Below are 16,959 nucleotides of genomic sequence, written 5' to 3'. Positions count from 1 at the left end.
TGATCACGTTCACACGCGTGTGATCGTCGCATAAACAGCAGCTGGTTAAAGAGTTCACAGTGATGTAAATCTATGCTGCTGAGACCGACTCACTCACTTCCACCTTTTATTTCAATATTTCTGCAATGAATTAAAAAGTGTTACATCCTGTCATGTGACTCTTTCATATAGTGGACACAAATACAGAATGCAGTCATTTGACCACGACGTGTGAAAATGTGTATTAAAGCAGAACGTGGCGTTTCGGCGGCTTACATCTCTGTAAGCAGGTCCTTGACTGTGGTTGGTTGGAACTGAAGGTGCAGTGTTGGAGGGTGTGGGCATGCGTGCTCTTTCAGGGAGTCATGAAGAACGGCGGTGGTAATGTGATGATGCAGCATCTTTTTGGCGTGAATCGAAGCGTATTCTTAGGGACTGGAAACGACTCCATCAAACACACTCCACTAGAGCCCTGGTGCGCACCTTTGCTCAGGTGGGTGACGCACTGTCACCAAGCAACAATCCATCGTGATCTCCTCTGAGCGCGCAGTGATGAGGTCAGTCAAACCCAATGATCTTTAGTGGCACCTTTCCAAAATGCAACAATATTGGAAACTGTAACTGGGGAGTGCACACACCTTGGACATTAATGGAAAACCAGTGGTTGTCATTCCTCAGCATCTGGGGTGGAGGCACGTTTTATGGGAATACATATCCGTCCATGCAGCCTGTGACTCCTTCCCATATTCACATGGTGGGTTGCAGCATCTGGGAAGTTCACTGCCTTCTCAAAACTCAAGTGGCCTTGCATACTCTGGGAACAACTTTCCACACTGTTGTTCTCTGACCCCTCATAAGTCCCCAATTTCTCAGTGAAAGTAAAGGTATGAGCACCTGCAGACTTACAGGAACGGGTCACGTGCGTTCAAGAACGACCTCAAAAACTGATGTCATTGAAAATCGCAGTGCGTCACTTCTGTCAACTTCTTATCGAGTGACAACAGAGACGACCAAACAAATCTAACCTGCTGCTCAGGAGCTCCGCCTGGACTGCAAACATCGGCAAAGCCAGCAGCAAGACTCCGCCTCTCAGCCCCCCCACACACTAAAAGCGACACAGGATTGAAACTAGAAAAAAAGAAACTATGTAAAAGAAGCTGGTGGAAATAAAGTTTATCCAAAAGAACAAACACAGGAAAGCGTTTCACTCGGCGTTGCCATCGTTCGAAGCATTTTTCAGTATCAAAGTGAGCGTCGCTGTTGGACCCACACAGCGCCACCTGCAGGCCAATGGGAAACTGAAACCATCGAAGCGTAAGAAGCAGTGGCTTCATAAACGGAGGTGCCAGCGAGAACCAATCAGAGCTGCCGAGTCAGAGAACAAGTCAAACGTTTTTGAAATCAAACATTTTATTTCAAGATTTTTACACAAAGCAGGAAAAACAACAACACACAAAATCTACACAACATTCAAAACCTTTGACATCACAGTGACATCACAGTCCTGCGAGGAACCACATGCGAGACGGCAGGATGTCTGAAGGAGTCATGTGACGTGTGATGTGCTTGAATGATTTAGAGGAATCATCAGAACGCACTGGTGATGTCGGCGCATAAAAAACATACTGACCCGTGACCCCTCCCCCCTCTGGCGATGACATGTATGAGCCCTTCGGGCTCGCCGCACTCGACCACATGTGTTAAGGTTTCAGGCTGCCGCTGATCATGTAATCAATACCTCAGTCTTTAGACAGCACCGGGGGGAGGGGTTCCTTTTCAGATGGCTTTTTCAGCTGATTGGTTGCTACAATCAGACTAAACTGGAAGTGCTGGTACCGACACCATGTCACTTCCTGTTTTGCAGAAATTCAAAGAGATGCGAATGGACGCCATGGCAGCGGTCACGATTACATCACCGATGATGATTGCATTACTGAAAAGATGCGGGCAGAGCCTCCTTTTTGTCTGTAAATAAATGTTACACGATGTAAGTAAACCAACAAACCAATCACAATCAGCCCTTATGGCATCATCACCTTGCTCCAGCCAATCAGAACAGACCTGTGAAGTGTGAGCTAATAGAAAGGGTGGGGCTTAGTGTCCTCATAACAGATGACTGCTCTGATGTCAGTTTGACAGGAAGCTGTGAGTGGACGTGCTGAAATAGAGCATGATGGGAGGAGCCTAAAGATCACGCCTGATGAACCAGAGCTCGTTCCGGCGTCGCGGCACACCCGGGTTCTCGTACACGGCCACGGCGTACCGATCGCTGTGCAGCTCATCAGTGGCGCCGAGAATCTCCCACAGCAGCAGGATCTGGCGGCCTACCGTCTCCTCCGTGGTCGTCCCGAAGAACGGCCTGCACCCAATCAGAAAGCAGAGTCGTTAATTTGACGCGAAACCCGACGCACGCCCGGCCCACGATCTGATGACTCAGGGACTGTCTCAATATTCGTACTTGTGTGTTGTTGCACCGGGGATACGTCATCAGTCGGAGACCAGGTACCGTTCCAATTCAAACTACGCATCAAGCCGAGGACGCGAAAAATTCCCGGATGTGTTCTCGCTCCGCCTGTTTTATCGAGCGTGCATCAGTGGTGACTTCTGTGTATTTGGTACAGCAAAATATCCCAGAATGCATTTCGTCCAAAACTCAAACGCGGCTAAAAAGACCATCTCTTTCGGGGTCACAAAATAAACTAGAATGTAGCTGCGTAAACGTCAAATATCTGCTCGATTTATCAAGATATGCATTTGTCCAAACGCGCTCTGACATTTTCAGAGACATCTGTGACCCGCCAGCTCCGTAGCAGACCGGGAGGTCGAGGATCACTATAGCCGGCGAGAACAGCGGACTCCCAGCACATCGTTTTCAACCCCCCATGGTCTTTCACTACTCGGGTTAAACATGATAGATAAGTCTCTTAGATCACTTAAACATGCTATGTTTTATTTGTTTATTTGTTGTTGTTGTTATTTGTTCCTGAGTAAACCGGTTTGGCTGAGATTAAAGTTAAGCTTCATAACTGTGGGCGACCGTGGCTCAGGGGGTTGGGAAGCGCATCTGTAACCGGAAGGTCGCCGGTTCGATCCCTGGGCTCTCTGTCCTGGTCGTTGTGTCCTTGGGCAAGACACTTCACCCTGCCGCCTACTGGTGTTGGCCAGAGGGGCCGATGATATGGCAGCCTCGCTTCTGTCAGTCTGCCCCAGGGCAGCTGTGGCTACACCTGTAGCTGCCTCCACCAATGTGTGAATGAATAGTGGCATTGTAAAGCGCTTTGGGTGCCTTGAAAAGCGCTATATAAATCCAATCCATTATTATTATATAACATATTACTCACAGTTAAACTAAGAGGGGACGGCAGTAAAAACGCCGGACCGATGAAATCATCAAGTACGCTTGTCGAGTCCTGCTCGAGTCCTGCTCGCATTCTCAGCAAGTCTGGACTTGCGTACTTGAGAATTGAGAAAGGGCTTCAGCATTCGAAACCCCCATCTGACGGGTCACTTCCTGTCACCTCTTCATGTCTGCTGATGGTTGAAGTATGACCACAACAGCCAATCAGTGCTGAGCTCGCTGCTGCACTTTAACCTCTGCAGCTTCAATCATTTAATTGTTATTGTTGTTGTTATTATTATTGTCTGATGTCACATTTCCTGTTCAGGTTGTCTTCTGTGACCCCGCCCACATCACAAACCACAATGTGGCAATGATCTTCTCACCTGGTGACCACTCTGATTGGCTGTCTGTAGACGATGCTGATGTCAGGGTCGCAGGATTGCGGCGGGCTGTGCTGGAGCGCGGCGGGAAGGAAAAATGCCGTCTCCACATCCTTCTCAAATGTCTTGCCGTCCTTCGCCATACGGATGTAACTGATGATGGGTACGGTCATCCCCAGGTATCTACCTGTACATGAGCAACAACACAATCACGTGACCTGCAGGCATCGATCGCAGCTGAACGGTCCAGCAAGCGTGCGGTGTGGCTGGCGGGTGGTGGGCGTAGCCTGACCTGCAGAATTCTCCTTGCAGATGAAGCGCATCAGCTTCATGAAGGCCATGGAGATGCTCTGCTCGTACAGGTCGTCTCCTCGTGTCACGGACGCCCAGTGACCGGCCGGGTACAGCCGCTCCTCGTACTGCACCTCCCCCATCTGTGGGTGGTACCACACATCAGCACTGACGGAGAGGGGGCGGGGTTAGGTTTTAGGGTCAGGGCATTTACCTTCTCGTGGCTTGAGATGGGTGTGAAGGGGAGGGGCTCCCTCTGCTGGCTGTTGCGTGTCATTTCCTGTATGGGTCCTCTCATTTCTGGAAAACAGAACAGGAAGTTCTGTTTTCTGTGCAGTAATTGATTACACAGCAGTGAAGATTTCATCACAGCAGATGTTTTTCTGAAAGTGCTGTAACGGACTTTAAGGATGTAATCATTTAACCACCTTCTTCACTCACTATGGTTTAATAGACCTCTCTGCATTGAATCATATCTGTTATTAACCTCTGTCTCTCTTCCACAGCATGTCTTTATCCTGTCTTCCTTCTCTCACCCCAACCAATCACAGCAGATGGCCCCGCCCCTCCCTGAGCCTGGTTCTGCCGGAGGTTTCTTCCTGTTAAAAGGGAGTTTTTCCTTCCCACTGTTGCCAAAGTGCTGCTCATAGGGGGTCATATGATTGTTGGGTTTTATCTGTATGTGTTATTGTAGGGTCGACCTTACAATATAAAGCTCCTTGAGGCGACTGTTATTGTGATTTGGCGCTGTGTAAATAAAACTGAACTGAAGTGAGACAGCAACCAGCTGAGGAGAGGTGGCAGTGGCTACCACGAAGCCTCCACCATGGATCAGAGCACTACGGTGGGGCGGCGCCACTCAGACAGGTAAGTTTTCATTCTGAGTGGCTACACCCCTTTTTGGGGCGAAATATGACAGGTGAAAAAAAACACCTGAATATCTCCATGCTGAGCATCAATCAGAGGCCTTGTACAGAAATAAGCACATAAACAATCAACCCCTGATCAATCAGTGCCTGCATCACACAGAAACTGGCCCCACCCCCTGACCTTGAGGAACTGACACCTGGTGTGTGCTGGCGACAGCCTGCCAGTGACTCATCAGGCGCTCCGACTCATCTTCATCCATTGGCTCGGGGTTGTCTGTGATGTCATCGTCCAGCTGCTCGTCATCCAATCCATCGAGATCCTCCAAAGAGATCAGTGCCATGACCTTCGACCTGCAGAAAATCTGCTGAGAGGAGGTGGGGATGCGACTCCTGCAGAAAGATGAGGAATTTGTCAGAAACATGTGACCCAGAAAAGCCTACTGCAGCCAATCAGAGCTAGCCATGATTGGCTCGTGTAATAACCATGTTCTGCACGCACTCAGAACACAATTATGCTATAACAGGAACCCTGTTTTAACCCTAAACCATAACCTTTAACCTAAACTCTTTCGGGTGAAGTACCCATCCTTCACATCATCGTGGCCTGACCTGAGGCGGAGCCAGGCTACAGCGGAGGCGGAGCTCCAGGTTAACTGGTTAGAGTTGTTTACATATTCCACACTCCGGGTACCACATGTTGCATCGTCTTGATGCATGATTCTGTTCATCTGGATGTTTTCAGTGGGAGAAACGTTTCGTCATCATCAGGTGACGTCTTCAGTCTCAGCTGACTGCAGGTTTCAATCTTATAAACAGGACATTTGCATAATGACTGAAACCAGCACCACTGAGGAACAATGGGCTGGGAGGTCCTTAATCTTAATTATGCAAATTCTTATGACCACTGATCAATGGCCGGCCTGTGCTAAGGCTAGCGCGGAGCCACTCTTAGCACAGCTAGTTCAATTAGCAAAAGCTAAGCGCGATATTCAGCTCCCGGTCAGAGCGCTTAGCTCGATCCGGTTCGTATTACCAGGTTCTGCACTCACCTGTCCGCCAGGTGAGACCACAGATATCGACGCGTCTGTGAAACAGAACAACAAAGCGTTTCTTCTTTTCCGCTTTCGGCAGCCTAGCTGCTTCACGACGACGGCACCGGAAATACGTCACCGTCACACTACACACTACAAAAGAAGAAGAGAACTCACACATAGGAAGAATCTGTCTAACAAACCACAGTAAAAGTAATAAGAATATTCGTGCTTTGTTCAGGACAGAATCTCTAACTGTCCCACATGTGGTCTCTTACTGGGATTCCTTTGTCAGTGACATTAACTGGAAAAGTATGGACAATTCCTAACAAGTATCTGTAACGAATAAAGTGAAGGAAGTCTCATTTAAAATACTGCACAAATTTTATCCTGCTAATCATTACATGACAAAGTTCAAAAGGGACATAAATGTGAGCTGTGGATTTTGTGGAAGCCATCCTGAGACTGCAGCACCTCTTCTGGATCTGTTCATACGCTAGAACATTTTGGAAAGACTTCAGTAGATTCATTGCTGGACATCTCTACAAAGACTTTACTGTGAAATGGGAAAATGTTGTATTTTGTTTCTTTCGAAGGCAAAAAAAAGAAGATGTTTACTTTATAATAAACTTGTTAGTTATCTTAGCTAAATTTTATTTTCACAAATGCAAATACAGTAACAAAAACCCTAATTTTAAACATTACTATAATGATGTTTTATGTTACATAAAATTGATTCGTGGATCACTTAACCAAAAGGCTATGAAAACTATTACTATTTGTAGTAATTACAAATTATTTGAATGTTTGTAATTCTTTGTATTACACCCCCTGGCATATGTTAATTTTGTTCTGGTTGTATACATGTTCTGTATACTGTTTCTTAATAAGGTTTAATATTTACAAAAAAAAAGAAGAAGATGATAACTCCTGATTAGCCAATCAGAGAGCAGCGCAGTGAACGGTACGTTTGCTACTGCAGCTGCATCGTCATCAATGATTCATGTGAATACACCTGATCAGGTGTTCTGTGAAGGCCGATCGTGGCTCAAGAGTTGGGAGTTCGCCTTGTGAATTGGAAGGGCGCCGGTTCGAGCCCCGGCTCGGACAGTCTCGGTCGTTGTGTCCTTGGGCAAGACACTTCACCTACCACCTACTGGTGTTGGCCAGATGGCGCGATATGGCAGCCTCGCTTCTGTCAGTCTGCCTCAGGGCAGCTGTGGCTCCACCCGTGTGTGAATTGGTGGATGACTGGGTGTGTAAAGTGCTTTGGGGTCCCTAGGCAGGACTAGTAAAAGCGCTATACAAATACAGGCCATTTACCATTTAAATTTCACACCCAGGCCTCAACTCTTGCGTCCAGTGCCAAACGACTCACATACCGGTCCGTGGCTGTGGTTGGGGACAGTTGTGACAGTCAGGTAACACCTGTCCACTGTACAAGTGATCAGACATGTTACTAAAGCACAAGGTCAGAAAGAGAACACCCAAATACTGCAGTATTTATTTGTGGTTGCTGCACACAGCAAATACACTCAGGTTTCCTCACATGTACACAGGCTGTGGTGGGAGTGGTAAGAACACAGGTGTGTTCAGCAGCATCGAGTGGGCGTTGCTCCGCACTGTGGCTGTAACACTCTCTGCTGAAGGAGCGCTCGTCTGGTTCACCTCCAAAGACAAACCTCAGGTTACCTCGAGGGGTGGAGCCAGCCTGACAGAGTCTTGCTCCTCACGGCTGTGACTACTTTTAGGAGTTTTGACTGGTCGCTGCAGATGAGCTCATAGTAACGACACGCCACCTTAACATCTGGAACCAAAACTTTATTTACAAAAACAAACCTGCCGTCTTACAGTCATTTAACCTCAACATTAAAAAAAAAATACATCTAAAACTATTAAAAAACAAACAGGAAGAAAAAAATGAATTGAAGGGGCGGGGCTCTGGTGTGATGTCATCCAGGTTAGATCAAATCAGCAACTGCAGAGAGAAAAACAGTGAACCAATCAGTGAACAGAATCAGACCGACAACAACAACAACATGCGAACAGTGACATCAGCAGGCCCCTGATTGGCTCCCTCGTACCGTTCATGGGCATCTCGTCGATCTGGGTGGAGTAATACTGCTCGATGTCTCGCAGGATGCGGATGTCGTCATTCTTCACAAAGTTGATGGCCACACCCTTACGCCCATAACGCCCCGACCGGCCAATCCTGAAGGAGGTCAGAGGTCATAGCATTAGTCACGAATAAACACCCCCTGCTCTCCTCAAAGGACCACCGGACCCAAACCTGTCTAAGCCCCTCCCCCAAAGCACTCTGCTCAAGTCTCCTCCCTGACTGGTGCAGAAGGACACGTGGGGACTAGTTTGTGTGGAGGGATACCTGTGGATGTAGAGCTCTCTGTTGTTGGGCAGGTCATAGTTGATGATGAGTGAAACCTGAGGAACATCCAGGCCTCGAGCCCAGACATCGGTGGAGATCAGCACACGACTGAAACACAAAAACCCAGAGGTCAGTCTCTGAATCAGAATCTGGTCCTGGTCCTGGTCCTGGTCCGCTCACCTGGCTCCTGATCTGAACTCCTTCATGATGGACTCTCTCTCCTTCTGCGGCATGTCTCCGTGCATCGATGACACCGTGAAGTTGGCCTCCCTCATCTTCTCTGTCAGCCAGTCCACCTGAAACACAAACACACTACGTTTCCCATGATGCTCTGATGCGCTACACCTGCTCACACAGGAGGACGTGCACAGACCTTCCTCTTGGTGTTGCAGAAGATGACGGCCTGCGTGATGGTCAGCGTGTCATAAAGGTCGCACAGTGTGTCGAACTTCCACTCCTCCCTCTCCACGGCAACAAAGAACTGCTTTATCCCCTCCAAGGTCAACTCATCACTGCGGCCGAGAGACATCAACATACAGAGAGAGAGGGTGAGAGTAAGGTGGGATCAGGTTTCACTCTGAATAATCTCAGCTCCACATTTCTGCCAGAAACCCGATCCGCATCCTCGTCAAACTGACCGTTTGACGAGGATGCGGATCGGGTCGGTCATGAACTTGTTGGTCATCTCCAGGATCTCGTGCGGCAGCGTGGCACTGATCAGGACCACCTGCGTGGCGGGGGGCAGGTAGCGGTACACGTCGTAGATCTGCTCCTTGAAACCTGGACACAGAAAGCCGACAGGAAGTTAGACGCCGGACAGGTGTTTCAGTCTGGTGGTTAAGGTGTGACATCACAGAGTTCTCAGGTGTGTTCCTGCTCCAGGTGACACGCGCTCACCTTTGTTGAGCATCTCGTCTGCCTCGTCCAGGACCAGCATCTTGATGGCTCTTGTTCTCAGGCTGCGGCGCCGAATCATGTCTGAAGTAAACAAACAAAGGTGAGCTCCTATTGGCTATTGCAGTCAGAGGCTGGCCAATCAGGAGCCAGAAGCTGAACAACTTTTTACACATGGTGCCCAGACATTTCCTCCAGACACACAGGAGTGATTAATAAAACTCCATACAGCGTAATGTTGTGATATTTAGTCTGGCAATATCGAGATTTTATTATAAACAAGAGTAATAAAAGCAGTTGCTTTTTCAGGCCAGCAGATGGCGCCATTTGTCGCTAGCGTGTCAGCACCTGGGAGAAAGTTGGTAAAACAAAGATGGACGCAGAGAAAGAAAACGCTTCGACGCGGCATCAGCGCCAACGCTGCCTTTCCCGTCTACACGGGACAGAATTTTAAACATTTACAGTACAGTGACCGTCAAAACCATGAACAAATATTGCCGCAAAGTCTATTTTGCGACACCATGGAACAAACGATAGCACAATATGAAACGATAAATGTTTTTATTTCGTCATTCGAGATATATCGAACAGCCTTACTTCAATGTAACATCGTCTGTGTGTGTGAGATTGTGCGTGCAGAGAACACCCGGAGCAACCGACTACGTTCTCCTCTCCAGCGAGACCTCAGAGCACAAACAGAACCTTTTACGTAAACGAACATGTTTCACATGTTTCCAGCAGCTGTCTTTCATGGGCTCAAATTGTGGTCATAAATATTTTGAACTTGTAAATCAGTTTTGTATGTGTAAAAAGAATTTCTGTTTGGACTTAGTCAAGTCTTCACTCAAGTTTCAAGTTACACGTACAAATTTTGACCTTATTTTTCTTCCTTTCAGCTGATTGGTCAATGTCATGTCAATCACAAATTTAACTATCCAATCAGAGTTTGGCTATTGGAGGGGTGCTTTATGGAGCTTCAGGTCCTGAGGGAATAAATGTCCTTTTACATGCCAGCCCAGCGTTTTCCTTCAGTGTTGTGGAAATGACACAGTCTTCACTAGTGGGGATAGTTACAAAGCTTTCTGGTTATGAATTAACGATACATGTTTTTATTGAACATTTGAAGAACATTTGAAAACAACAGAAACTCTTGTAGAGGAGATAAAGTCAGAGATAGAAATGACAGGTGCATCTAGTACAGGTAGAGCTGCTGCACACAGAGCCCAGCAGCCAACGCAACAAATCCTGGATCCTTTGCCTTTAGTTAGCAGTTAGCATTAGCAGCACATGCTGCGTCCGATGTGAAAGGACCTTCATGCTGCGCACTGTGACTCACAGCCATGGTCCCGGGTCAGCCCTGACTTTGTGTTAAACTAATCCTAAAGTAATAATGGTGTTTCTAACCACTGATATAGCACAACTTTATCCGTTCAACAGCTGCTCAAAGTTAGGGGACCTAGCTGCTATCGGATATTTATATAGAGATCCTCCAGCTTCAAACTGTATCACCCTTCAAGGACCTGCAGCTCCGTAAAGCCCCCCTCCAACCCGGTTGTTCAGTGATGACGTGATGAATCCTACTTCCGGGTCTAAAGTAGTCTGCGTTTAATATGGCTTTTGTGTTGTTAACATGTTTAATGTTTTGTATTTTCTTCTATTTGATCTCAAAAAGCTCCTAAAACAGTCAGTGGTCCCTGTTGACCTCCCTCGGCTTTTATTACCGCTAATCATTTATTTAAGCTCAGTTTTTAAAACCTTAGGATGTAACTACAGCCCAGCCCATGCAGCAGTATATGAATGACTAACCTCGTATTGTGGATGGATTATCTCAGTTGTTCTCCTGGCTGAAGTTTGGTTCTTTTACAGCATCCTGCCATGCGATTACATTTGTTCCTGACCACCGAGAACACTCACGTTAACTTTTATCCAGTGGAAAAAAAGTTAGCTTGTTTATATTATGCTAACATAGCTGTGTCGCTAGCGGTCACGTAGCACATCATTATATACCAACTAGCCCAACTTCAGTAACCCTACAAACGTCACTGCTGTTTAGTTTTCTGTCTTCATTTATGCTGGAAGTGATAACATAGCTGTACGTTTTAATTTGTTTCCAAAACCCCGCAGTCAGGACATGCTATATTGTATTTAGATAGAAGCTAGCGAGCTAACTCCCTGCTAACTTCTAACTTCGTTAAATGTCATAAATTCCGTTTTCATGGATGCCTGGATGTTAAACTCAATTGTTACACCTGGTAGAGCAGAACGCTGATCATTTTATTAAAGATGAAAGACTTTAGACAGTTTTCAACTCTCAGTAATGCCACAGTGATCGTTTGATATATGGACCTGCAGTTTAGGCCCAGACACGGCTAGTGATGTCAGACTGAACGACCGGACAGCCAAACCCATCTGTTCTCTGATTGCATAGTTAAATTTGTGATTGACATGACATTGACCAATCAGCTGACAGGAAGAAAAATAGAGTCAAAATTCGTATTTGTAACCTAAAACTTGAGTGCAGAGTTTCACACGCATAAGTCCACACACAAATTCTTTTTACTCATACAAAACTGATTTACAAGTACAAAATATTTATGACCACAATTTGAGCCCATAGTCTTTCACATTGTTCACGTTATGTGTGTGATCGTGGAGCAGAGCCGCGGCTGCGTCCAGCTCTGACAGGTTTATGAACAGACAGGTGTAAGCCTGGTGGAGGTGGGTTTGCTCCAGTGAAATGCGACATGTTGGACAATTTCCCGGTCCCAGCCCTGTGGGAACAGCCCCTTCCTGGTGTGGAAGTCCTGACCTCAGCCCCACAGAACAGCACGGGGCTGTGAGCCTTTTCCTCCAGCATCGACCTCACGGACGTGCGTCCAGCCTGTGGATTAAGACCGGGAGGTCGATCGAGTTCACGCGAACATGAAGGCAGACGAGCGAATATTTTTGGCAGCGTAGTGAACGACATCACGCCTCTTTCACACTGCCAGGCCAAAGGCACCAGCAGATAAACGTTTTCACTTCCTGTTTCAAGGTGGCGTTGTTAATGGGCTTCTCGCCATCCTGAGCGCCGAGATCATGACCTGGAAACAGGTTTCGTCTGACTGGATCTCGTTTTATCAAATTATAATTTGAATGTGGAGCGTCTCCCACCTCAACCGATCGGACGCGACGATGACAGCAGGTGCGGGTCACATGACCTACTCAAACTCACCGAACACTCGTCCTGGCGTGCCCGCCACGACGTGCTGGCCGTAGTCAAGCTTGCGTATGTCCTCGCCCACGTTGGTGCCCCCGATGCAGGCGTGACACTGCACGTTCATGTAGTCTCCCAGAGCGAGCAGCACCTGCGCACACGTGCAAACAGCCAATCAGAATGCAGCACATATGATCACAGGTGATCGGCCAGCTGTGACGAGGCGCAGGCATACCTTTTGAATCTGTCCAGCGAGCTCTCGAGTCGGAGCGAGGATCAGAGCCTGCGTCTCCCTCACCTGCAGACAGGAAACGCATCACAGTGTCACAATAACAGTTTAACCCATCTGCTTGAAAAGGCCACGCCCACCGAGGCTGCAACAGACTCACCTGGATGTCGAGACACTGCAGCACAGACACGCAGAAGGTGGCGGTCTTTCCCGTTCCAGACTGAGACCTGCAGACAGCAGCTGTTAGAACATTTGGAGGCACGAGAGCTACACGGCAACAAGAACAGCGAGGGAAGAGGAAAGGAGGGAAGGACGAGGAGAGAGGAGGGAAACGCTTACTGAGCGATGACATCACGGCCTTTGATGATCTGCTTGATGGCTCGCTGCTGGATCGCTGACGGCTTCTCAAATCCTGCAACACGAACACTGCGTCACTGCCAGAAAACTTTATTTACAACTAGCAAAGTGCACAAAACATCTGTCCTTCAAACAACTTTATTTTAACCCGGCCACAGGTTTCTCAACATTCTTTTAAATGACCATAATTCTGAAACACTTTATGCAATCTGAAATCCTCCCGGGGTTCCTGAAAGCAGCGAGACGACGCCTCTCAGTGACATCAGGGTCATTACAGTAACCTGAAGCACGCAGCAGCCCCGGGAAGGCGAAGGCGGTCCCAATTAAAGCTTCCTCCTTTTTTCCACAGATTTGGGCGATATGACCCGGTTATCTCCCGATAACCTCATCTGTCACTAAATGTGCTTTTTCTGTAACTCGACCCGTGTGAGGCGTTTTCAGCGGAGTGTTCTGACCGATGCATGAAACCATCTATTTTTAGATAGAAGTTGTAACGGCCGCCATTTTCTTTGTGAGTCTTTCTACACGGCGTGCTGCGGGGAAAACGCCCGTTGTAGCGTTTGAGTCTGAGGTTGGTTTGGAGCACCTGACGTCCGTAAACTCTCTCCACTCTCTGCCACCTGAGAAGAGCTCTGTGCTGTTCGAGTCTGAGGTGGCGCCGCTTTGTGCCAGAACTTACATTGTGCCGTTTTCCGTGTCAGACGTTTCATAACCAAACCGTGTCCGCGCAACAGAGGCGGCCCTCGTTTAGGAATAAGGTCCTGGATTTGTGTGGACTGGTCCGTCTGTTTGCAGCTACCTGGTTCTGCCTCGTCTAAACTGGTCGTGCTGGGATTCTCTGTCCCCGCATCCATAAACAGTGGATTTCGCATCACCGTGAAACAAACGATAGCATACCGCACAGCCCTGGGCCGGATGCATCCTTCGTAGCCCACCCTATCCCAGGATTCATTGCGAGGCGATGGTGATGATGTTCAAGCGGGTAAAGAGTAAACTCCACATTTATTTGTGTAGAAATGTTCCAACAGTGACGTTAACTTCCTCTTCCTCTGCTCAGAGTCTGCTTTAAGCTCACAGACACCGTGACGATACTTCAGCCATCAACACAACAAGCTGAGGTGCAGACAGGCTGCTGCAGCCTTCACTCTGACAAACATCGGCCACACTCAGCGTCTCTGCTCGTTCTGTTCGGTGGCTTTAACTAAAAGAAACTAATGACTGTCGATATTTTTGATTTAGTTGTGCTCTAAGTGCGGATGTAAAACAAACATTTTATTGAAGAATGAGACGGTTATTTCATAGATGCTCTTAAATAAATCCGACGGTCTCACGGGCAACTCGTTTGGAAAGATCTAAGAAGCTTAGAGCTCACAGCAAGTATGTAACCAGGACTAATTACTGCAACCACACCACATTATTAAAACCATGGTGATTCAGGTGACTTTGGATGGAATAGGTTCCCCATCAACAGGTTCTTCTCTACTGGGTTCATAAACACAATTTCAGACCAGTAAAAACATCGCTTCATGAAAGCGGTGCTGGTGATTCTGTTGTCTGTGAAGGTTCTCAGTCATCCAGGTCATCGTAGTCAAAGGAGCTTGCAAAGAAAAGCGTCTGGACTTCTTTAAGTTGCTTGAAGACGTTTCACCTCTCATCCGAGAAGCTTCTTCAGTTCTAAGGTCTGAGTCTGCTGAGTCTTGTCCTGTGGTGTCTGGTCTTCTTTTAGAAGAAGACCAGACACCAGCGAGGGAGGATAAGAAGGACAGACGCAACAACATTGTCATCCCCTATGTAGCCGGTGTATCAGAGAAACTCAGGAGTTTTCTCCAAGCATGACATCCAGGTGCATTTCAGACCCAGCAACACGCTCAGACAGAAACTGGTTCACCCGAAAGACAAAACGCCAAAACACAGACTTAACAATGTGGTGTTTGCTGTACAGTGCAGCGAGGAATGCTCAGACCTCTACATCAGAGAGACCAAACAGCCACTTCACAAGCGCATGGCACAACACAGAAGAGCCACCTCCACAGGACAAGACTCAGCAGTCCATCTGCATCTTAAGGATAAAGGTCACTCTTTCGAGGATGCCAATGTTCACAATTTGGACAGAGAGGACAGATGGTTTGAAAGAGGAGTGAAAGAAGCATCTATGTCCACTGTGAGCGACCATCTTTGAACAGAGGCGGGGGTTTACGACACCAACTCTCTGCCATCTATAATCCAGTTTTGAGATCCCTTCCCAGACGCCTTAACGCCCACTCACATCCTGGGCCATCTGACCTCAGGAATTCACATGATAAGGTGGGGCCAGGTTTCACAATGAACACACCCGAAACTCTGGCTGATTGGGACCCACACCCAGTTTCACACCTTGGCTCAGGCGATTAGAGGATCATCAGGGGTCCTTTGTCCCTCTGTGGGGGGAAACTCCCACTGGGTTTAAATCTGGGACTCTCCACCATTTAACCTTAGAACTGAAGAAGCTTCTCGGATGAGAGGTGAAACGTCTTCAAGCTACTTAAAGAAGTCCAGACGCTTTTCTTTGTAAGCTCCTTTGACTACGATGCTGTTGTTTAAACTTCACCGAGGTTATAATCAGCTGATAACAGCGATGCTAGTCTCTCTAACATCTAAGGTTAGAGAAGATCCCGGCTCTACCACACCACCACCACTTTGAAAATACTGAATTTAGTGACAGAAAAATCTAAAAAGTATTATAATTATCTTACTGAAAGCATTTTTTTCTAATCCGGTTAAAAGGAAGCACATCCTTAAAGACTTTTAACCAAAATATCAGAAAAATATACATCTCACATCCAATCCTTCCTAAAAGAAGAGCTCAGTTTTAACATTTTATATGAGTTTTACCCAACTAATGATTTTATTACACTCAGATTTAAAGTGGATGCTTTCTGTGATAGACAGAATTTGTAATGCCTGCAGGCTGGGGAATCAGCTCACTCAGTGCTGAAGTGGAATTTAATTAACAGTTTAATGGAAAACATTTTATTGACAAATGGGGAGAATTCAGAGCTGATCTCGAGCTGTTTGAAGAGTCTCTGAAGGTTGTTCGGATCAGCCCACAAATTACTTATCACTTAAATAATTTAACTGAACATGATCAACAGATGAATGCTTCTTTGTTTGTACACATTTCAATAAAGTTTTTGTTTCCTACATCACACTGAGCCATGGACCAAGCCGGGTCACACACCGGCTCAGCAGCCCCAGAGTCCGGTCTAAAGTCAGGTCTATCAGAACATCTGTTTCTCCGCCACTGAAAGTGCGCAGACACGTTAGCAGGTCGGGCTAATGCTAATTGGAGAGCTTCTGGAAAGAACTAAAAGCCGGAGAGTCAGACTAACGGCACCCCTCCGGATACGATGCCCCCGGGGTCGAACCGAGGACAGTGAAATATCTTTAATTCGCCTACTCAAACACACTGTGCCGACTTTAGCTTTACAGATGACTAGCTGAGCTAGCTTTCCCCCGGAGGCCGCGCCGAACCCCGGCCTACCGTAGGCGTAGATCCCGCGGAGAAGGTCCTCCCGGAGGCCCATGGTGTCGAAGGTAGGGGTGACGTCCACCTCCTCGCTGGTCTCAAACTCCACCTTGGTCATATCTTCTTCCTTCAGGATCCTCTTCCTACCCTGAGCCCCGGCAGCAGCCATGTTCCTCGGAGCTTTTAATCCTACTGAATGTCGCAGAAGTCCGGATTCACCAGTCCGCGCTTCGCCGCGCTGCTAAGCTAACTGCTAACGAGAGAAAGAAGCACGTGTCGCTACGCCGATGACGTCCGCAGCGGGCGACGAGGATTTTACGTCACAGCAGAAAAAATAACAAATTTCCGGGTTCTTTATCAGCGTACTCGGAGGCCGACACAGAATAAAATGTAAACCTGATCGAATGATGACAAACTGATCAATACATGAATAAGAAAGTGTCTCAGTGATCGATCAACACGGGACAGACGGCCCTTCTGAAAACAAGGAATAACAGCCTATAAC

The 16,959-nt window shown here is 47.4% G+C and overlaps 2 protein-coding genes across 2 annotated transcripts; both read right to left on the bottom strand.

Moving 5' to 3' along the window:
- Positions 1-1,371: 1,371 nt before the first annotated feature.
- On the bottom strand, positions 1,372-6,054 carry soul4 (heme-binding protein soul4). Its single transcript, XM_085408296.1, has 6 exons — positions 5,909-6,054; positions 5,041-5,249; positions 4,205-4,290; positions 3,992-4,133; positions 3,703-3,886; positions 1,372-2,338 (listed from the first exon to the last, which is right to left on the bottom strand). The coding sequence occupies exons 2-6, from the start codon at positions 5,198-5,200 to the stop codon at positions 2,164-2,166; spliced, it is 747 nt and encodes a 248-aa protein (XP_085264422.1). The 5' UTR covers positions 5,201-5,249; positions 5,909-6,054; the 3' UTR covers positions 1,372-2,163.
- A 1,642-nt stretch (positions 6,055-7,696) lies between these two features.
- Positions 7,697-16,735, bottom strand: eif4a3 (eukaryotic translation initiation factor 4A3). The gene is made up of 12 exons (XM_085408295.1): positions 16,470-16,735; positions 12,932-13,004; positions 12,753-12,819; positions 12,599-12,661; positions 12,382-12,514; positions 9,171-9,251; positions 8,912-9,053; positions 8,647-8,785; positions 8,454-8,569; positions 8,274-8,381; positions 7,975-8,102; positions 7,697-7,868 (listed from the first exon to the last, which is right to left on the bottom strand). The coding sequence occupies exons 1-12, from the start codon at positions 16,621-16,623 to the stop codon at positions 7,852-7,854; spliced, it is 1,221 nt and encodes a 406-aa protein (XP_085264421.1). The 5' UTR covers positions 16,624-16,735; the 3' UTR covers positions 7,697-7,851.
- Between the last annotated feature and the right edge of the window lie 224 nt (positions 16,736-16,959).

The sequence above is a fragment of the Rhamphochromis longiceps genome, linkage group LG6, assembly GCF_057381845.1.
Source record: "Rhamphochromis longiceps isolate RC_006_pf linkage group LG6, R_longiceps_female_GT1.1, whole genome shotgun sequence".
Classification (NCBI taxonomy): Eukaryota; Metazoa; Chordata; class Actinopteri; order Cichliformes; family Cichlidae; genus Rhamphochromis; species Rhamphochromis longiceps.
Note: the sequence above shows the minus strand (reverse complement) of the source record. Positions and strands in the feature narration are given on the sequence as shown.

Coding starts and splice junctions, on each gene's coding strand:
- soul4 (XM_085408296.1), bottom strand. CDS start 5,200: ATGGCACTGATCTCTTTGGAGGATCTCGATGGATTGGATGACGAGCAG. Junction 4,291..5,040: donor CCAGGTGTCAGTTCCTCAAG/GTCAGGGGGTGG, acceptor TCTGTTTTCCAG/AAATGAGAGGACCCATACAG. Junction 2,339..3,702: donor CCAATCAGAGTGGTCACCAG/GTGAGAAGATCA, acceptor GATTGGGTGCAG/GCCGTTCTTCGGGACGACCA.
- eif4a3 (XM_085408295.1), bottom strand. CDS start 16,623: ATGGCTGCTGCCGGGGCTCAGGGTAGGAAGAGGATCCTGAAGGAAGAA. Junction 9,054..9,170: donor AGACGAGATGCTCAACAAAG/GTGAGCGCGTGT, acceptor TTCTGTGTCCAG/GTTTCAAGGAGCAGATCTAC. Junction 8,786..8,911: donor ATCCGCATCCTCGTCAAACG/GTCAGTTTGACG, acceptor TCTCGGCCGCAG/TGATGAGTTGACCTTGGAGG.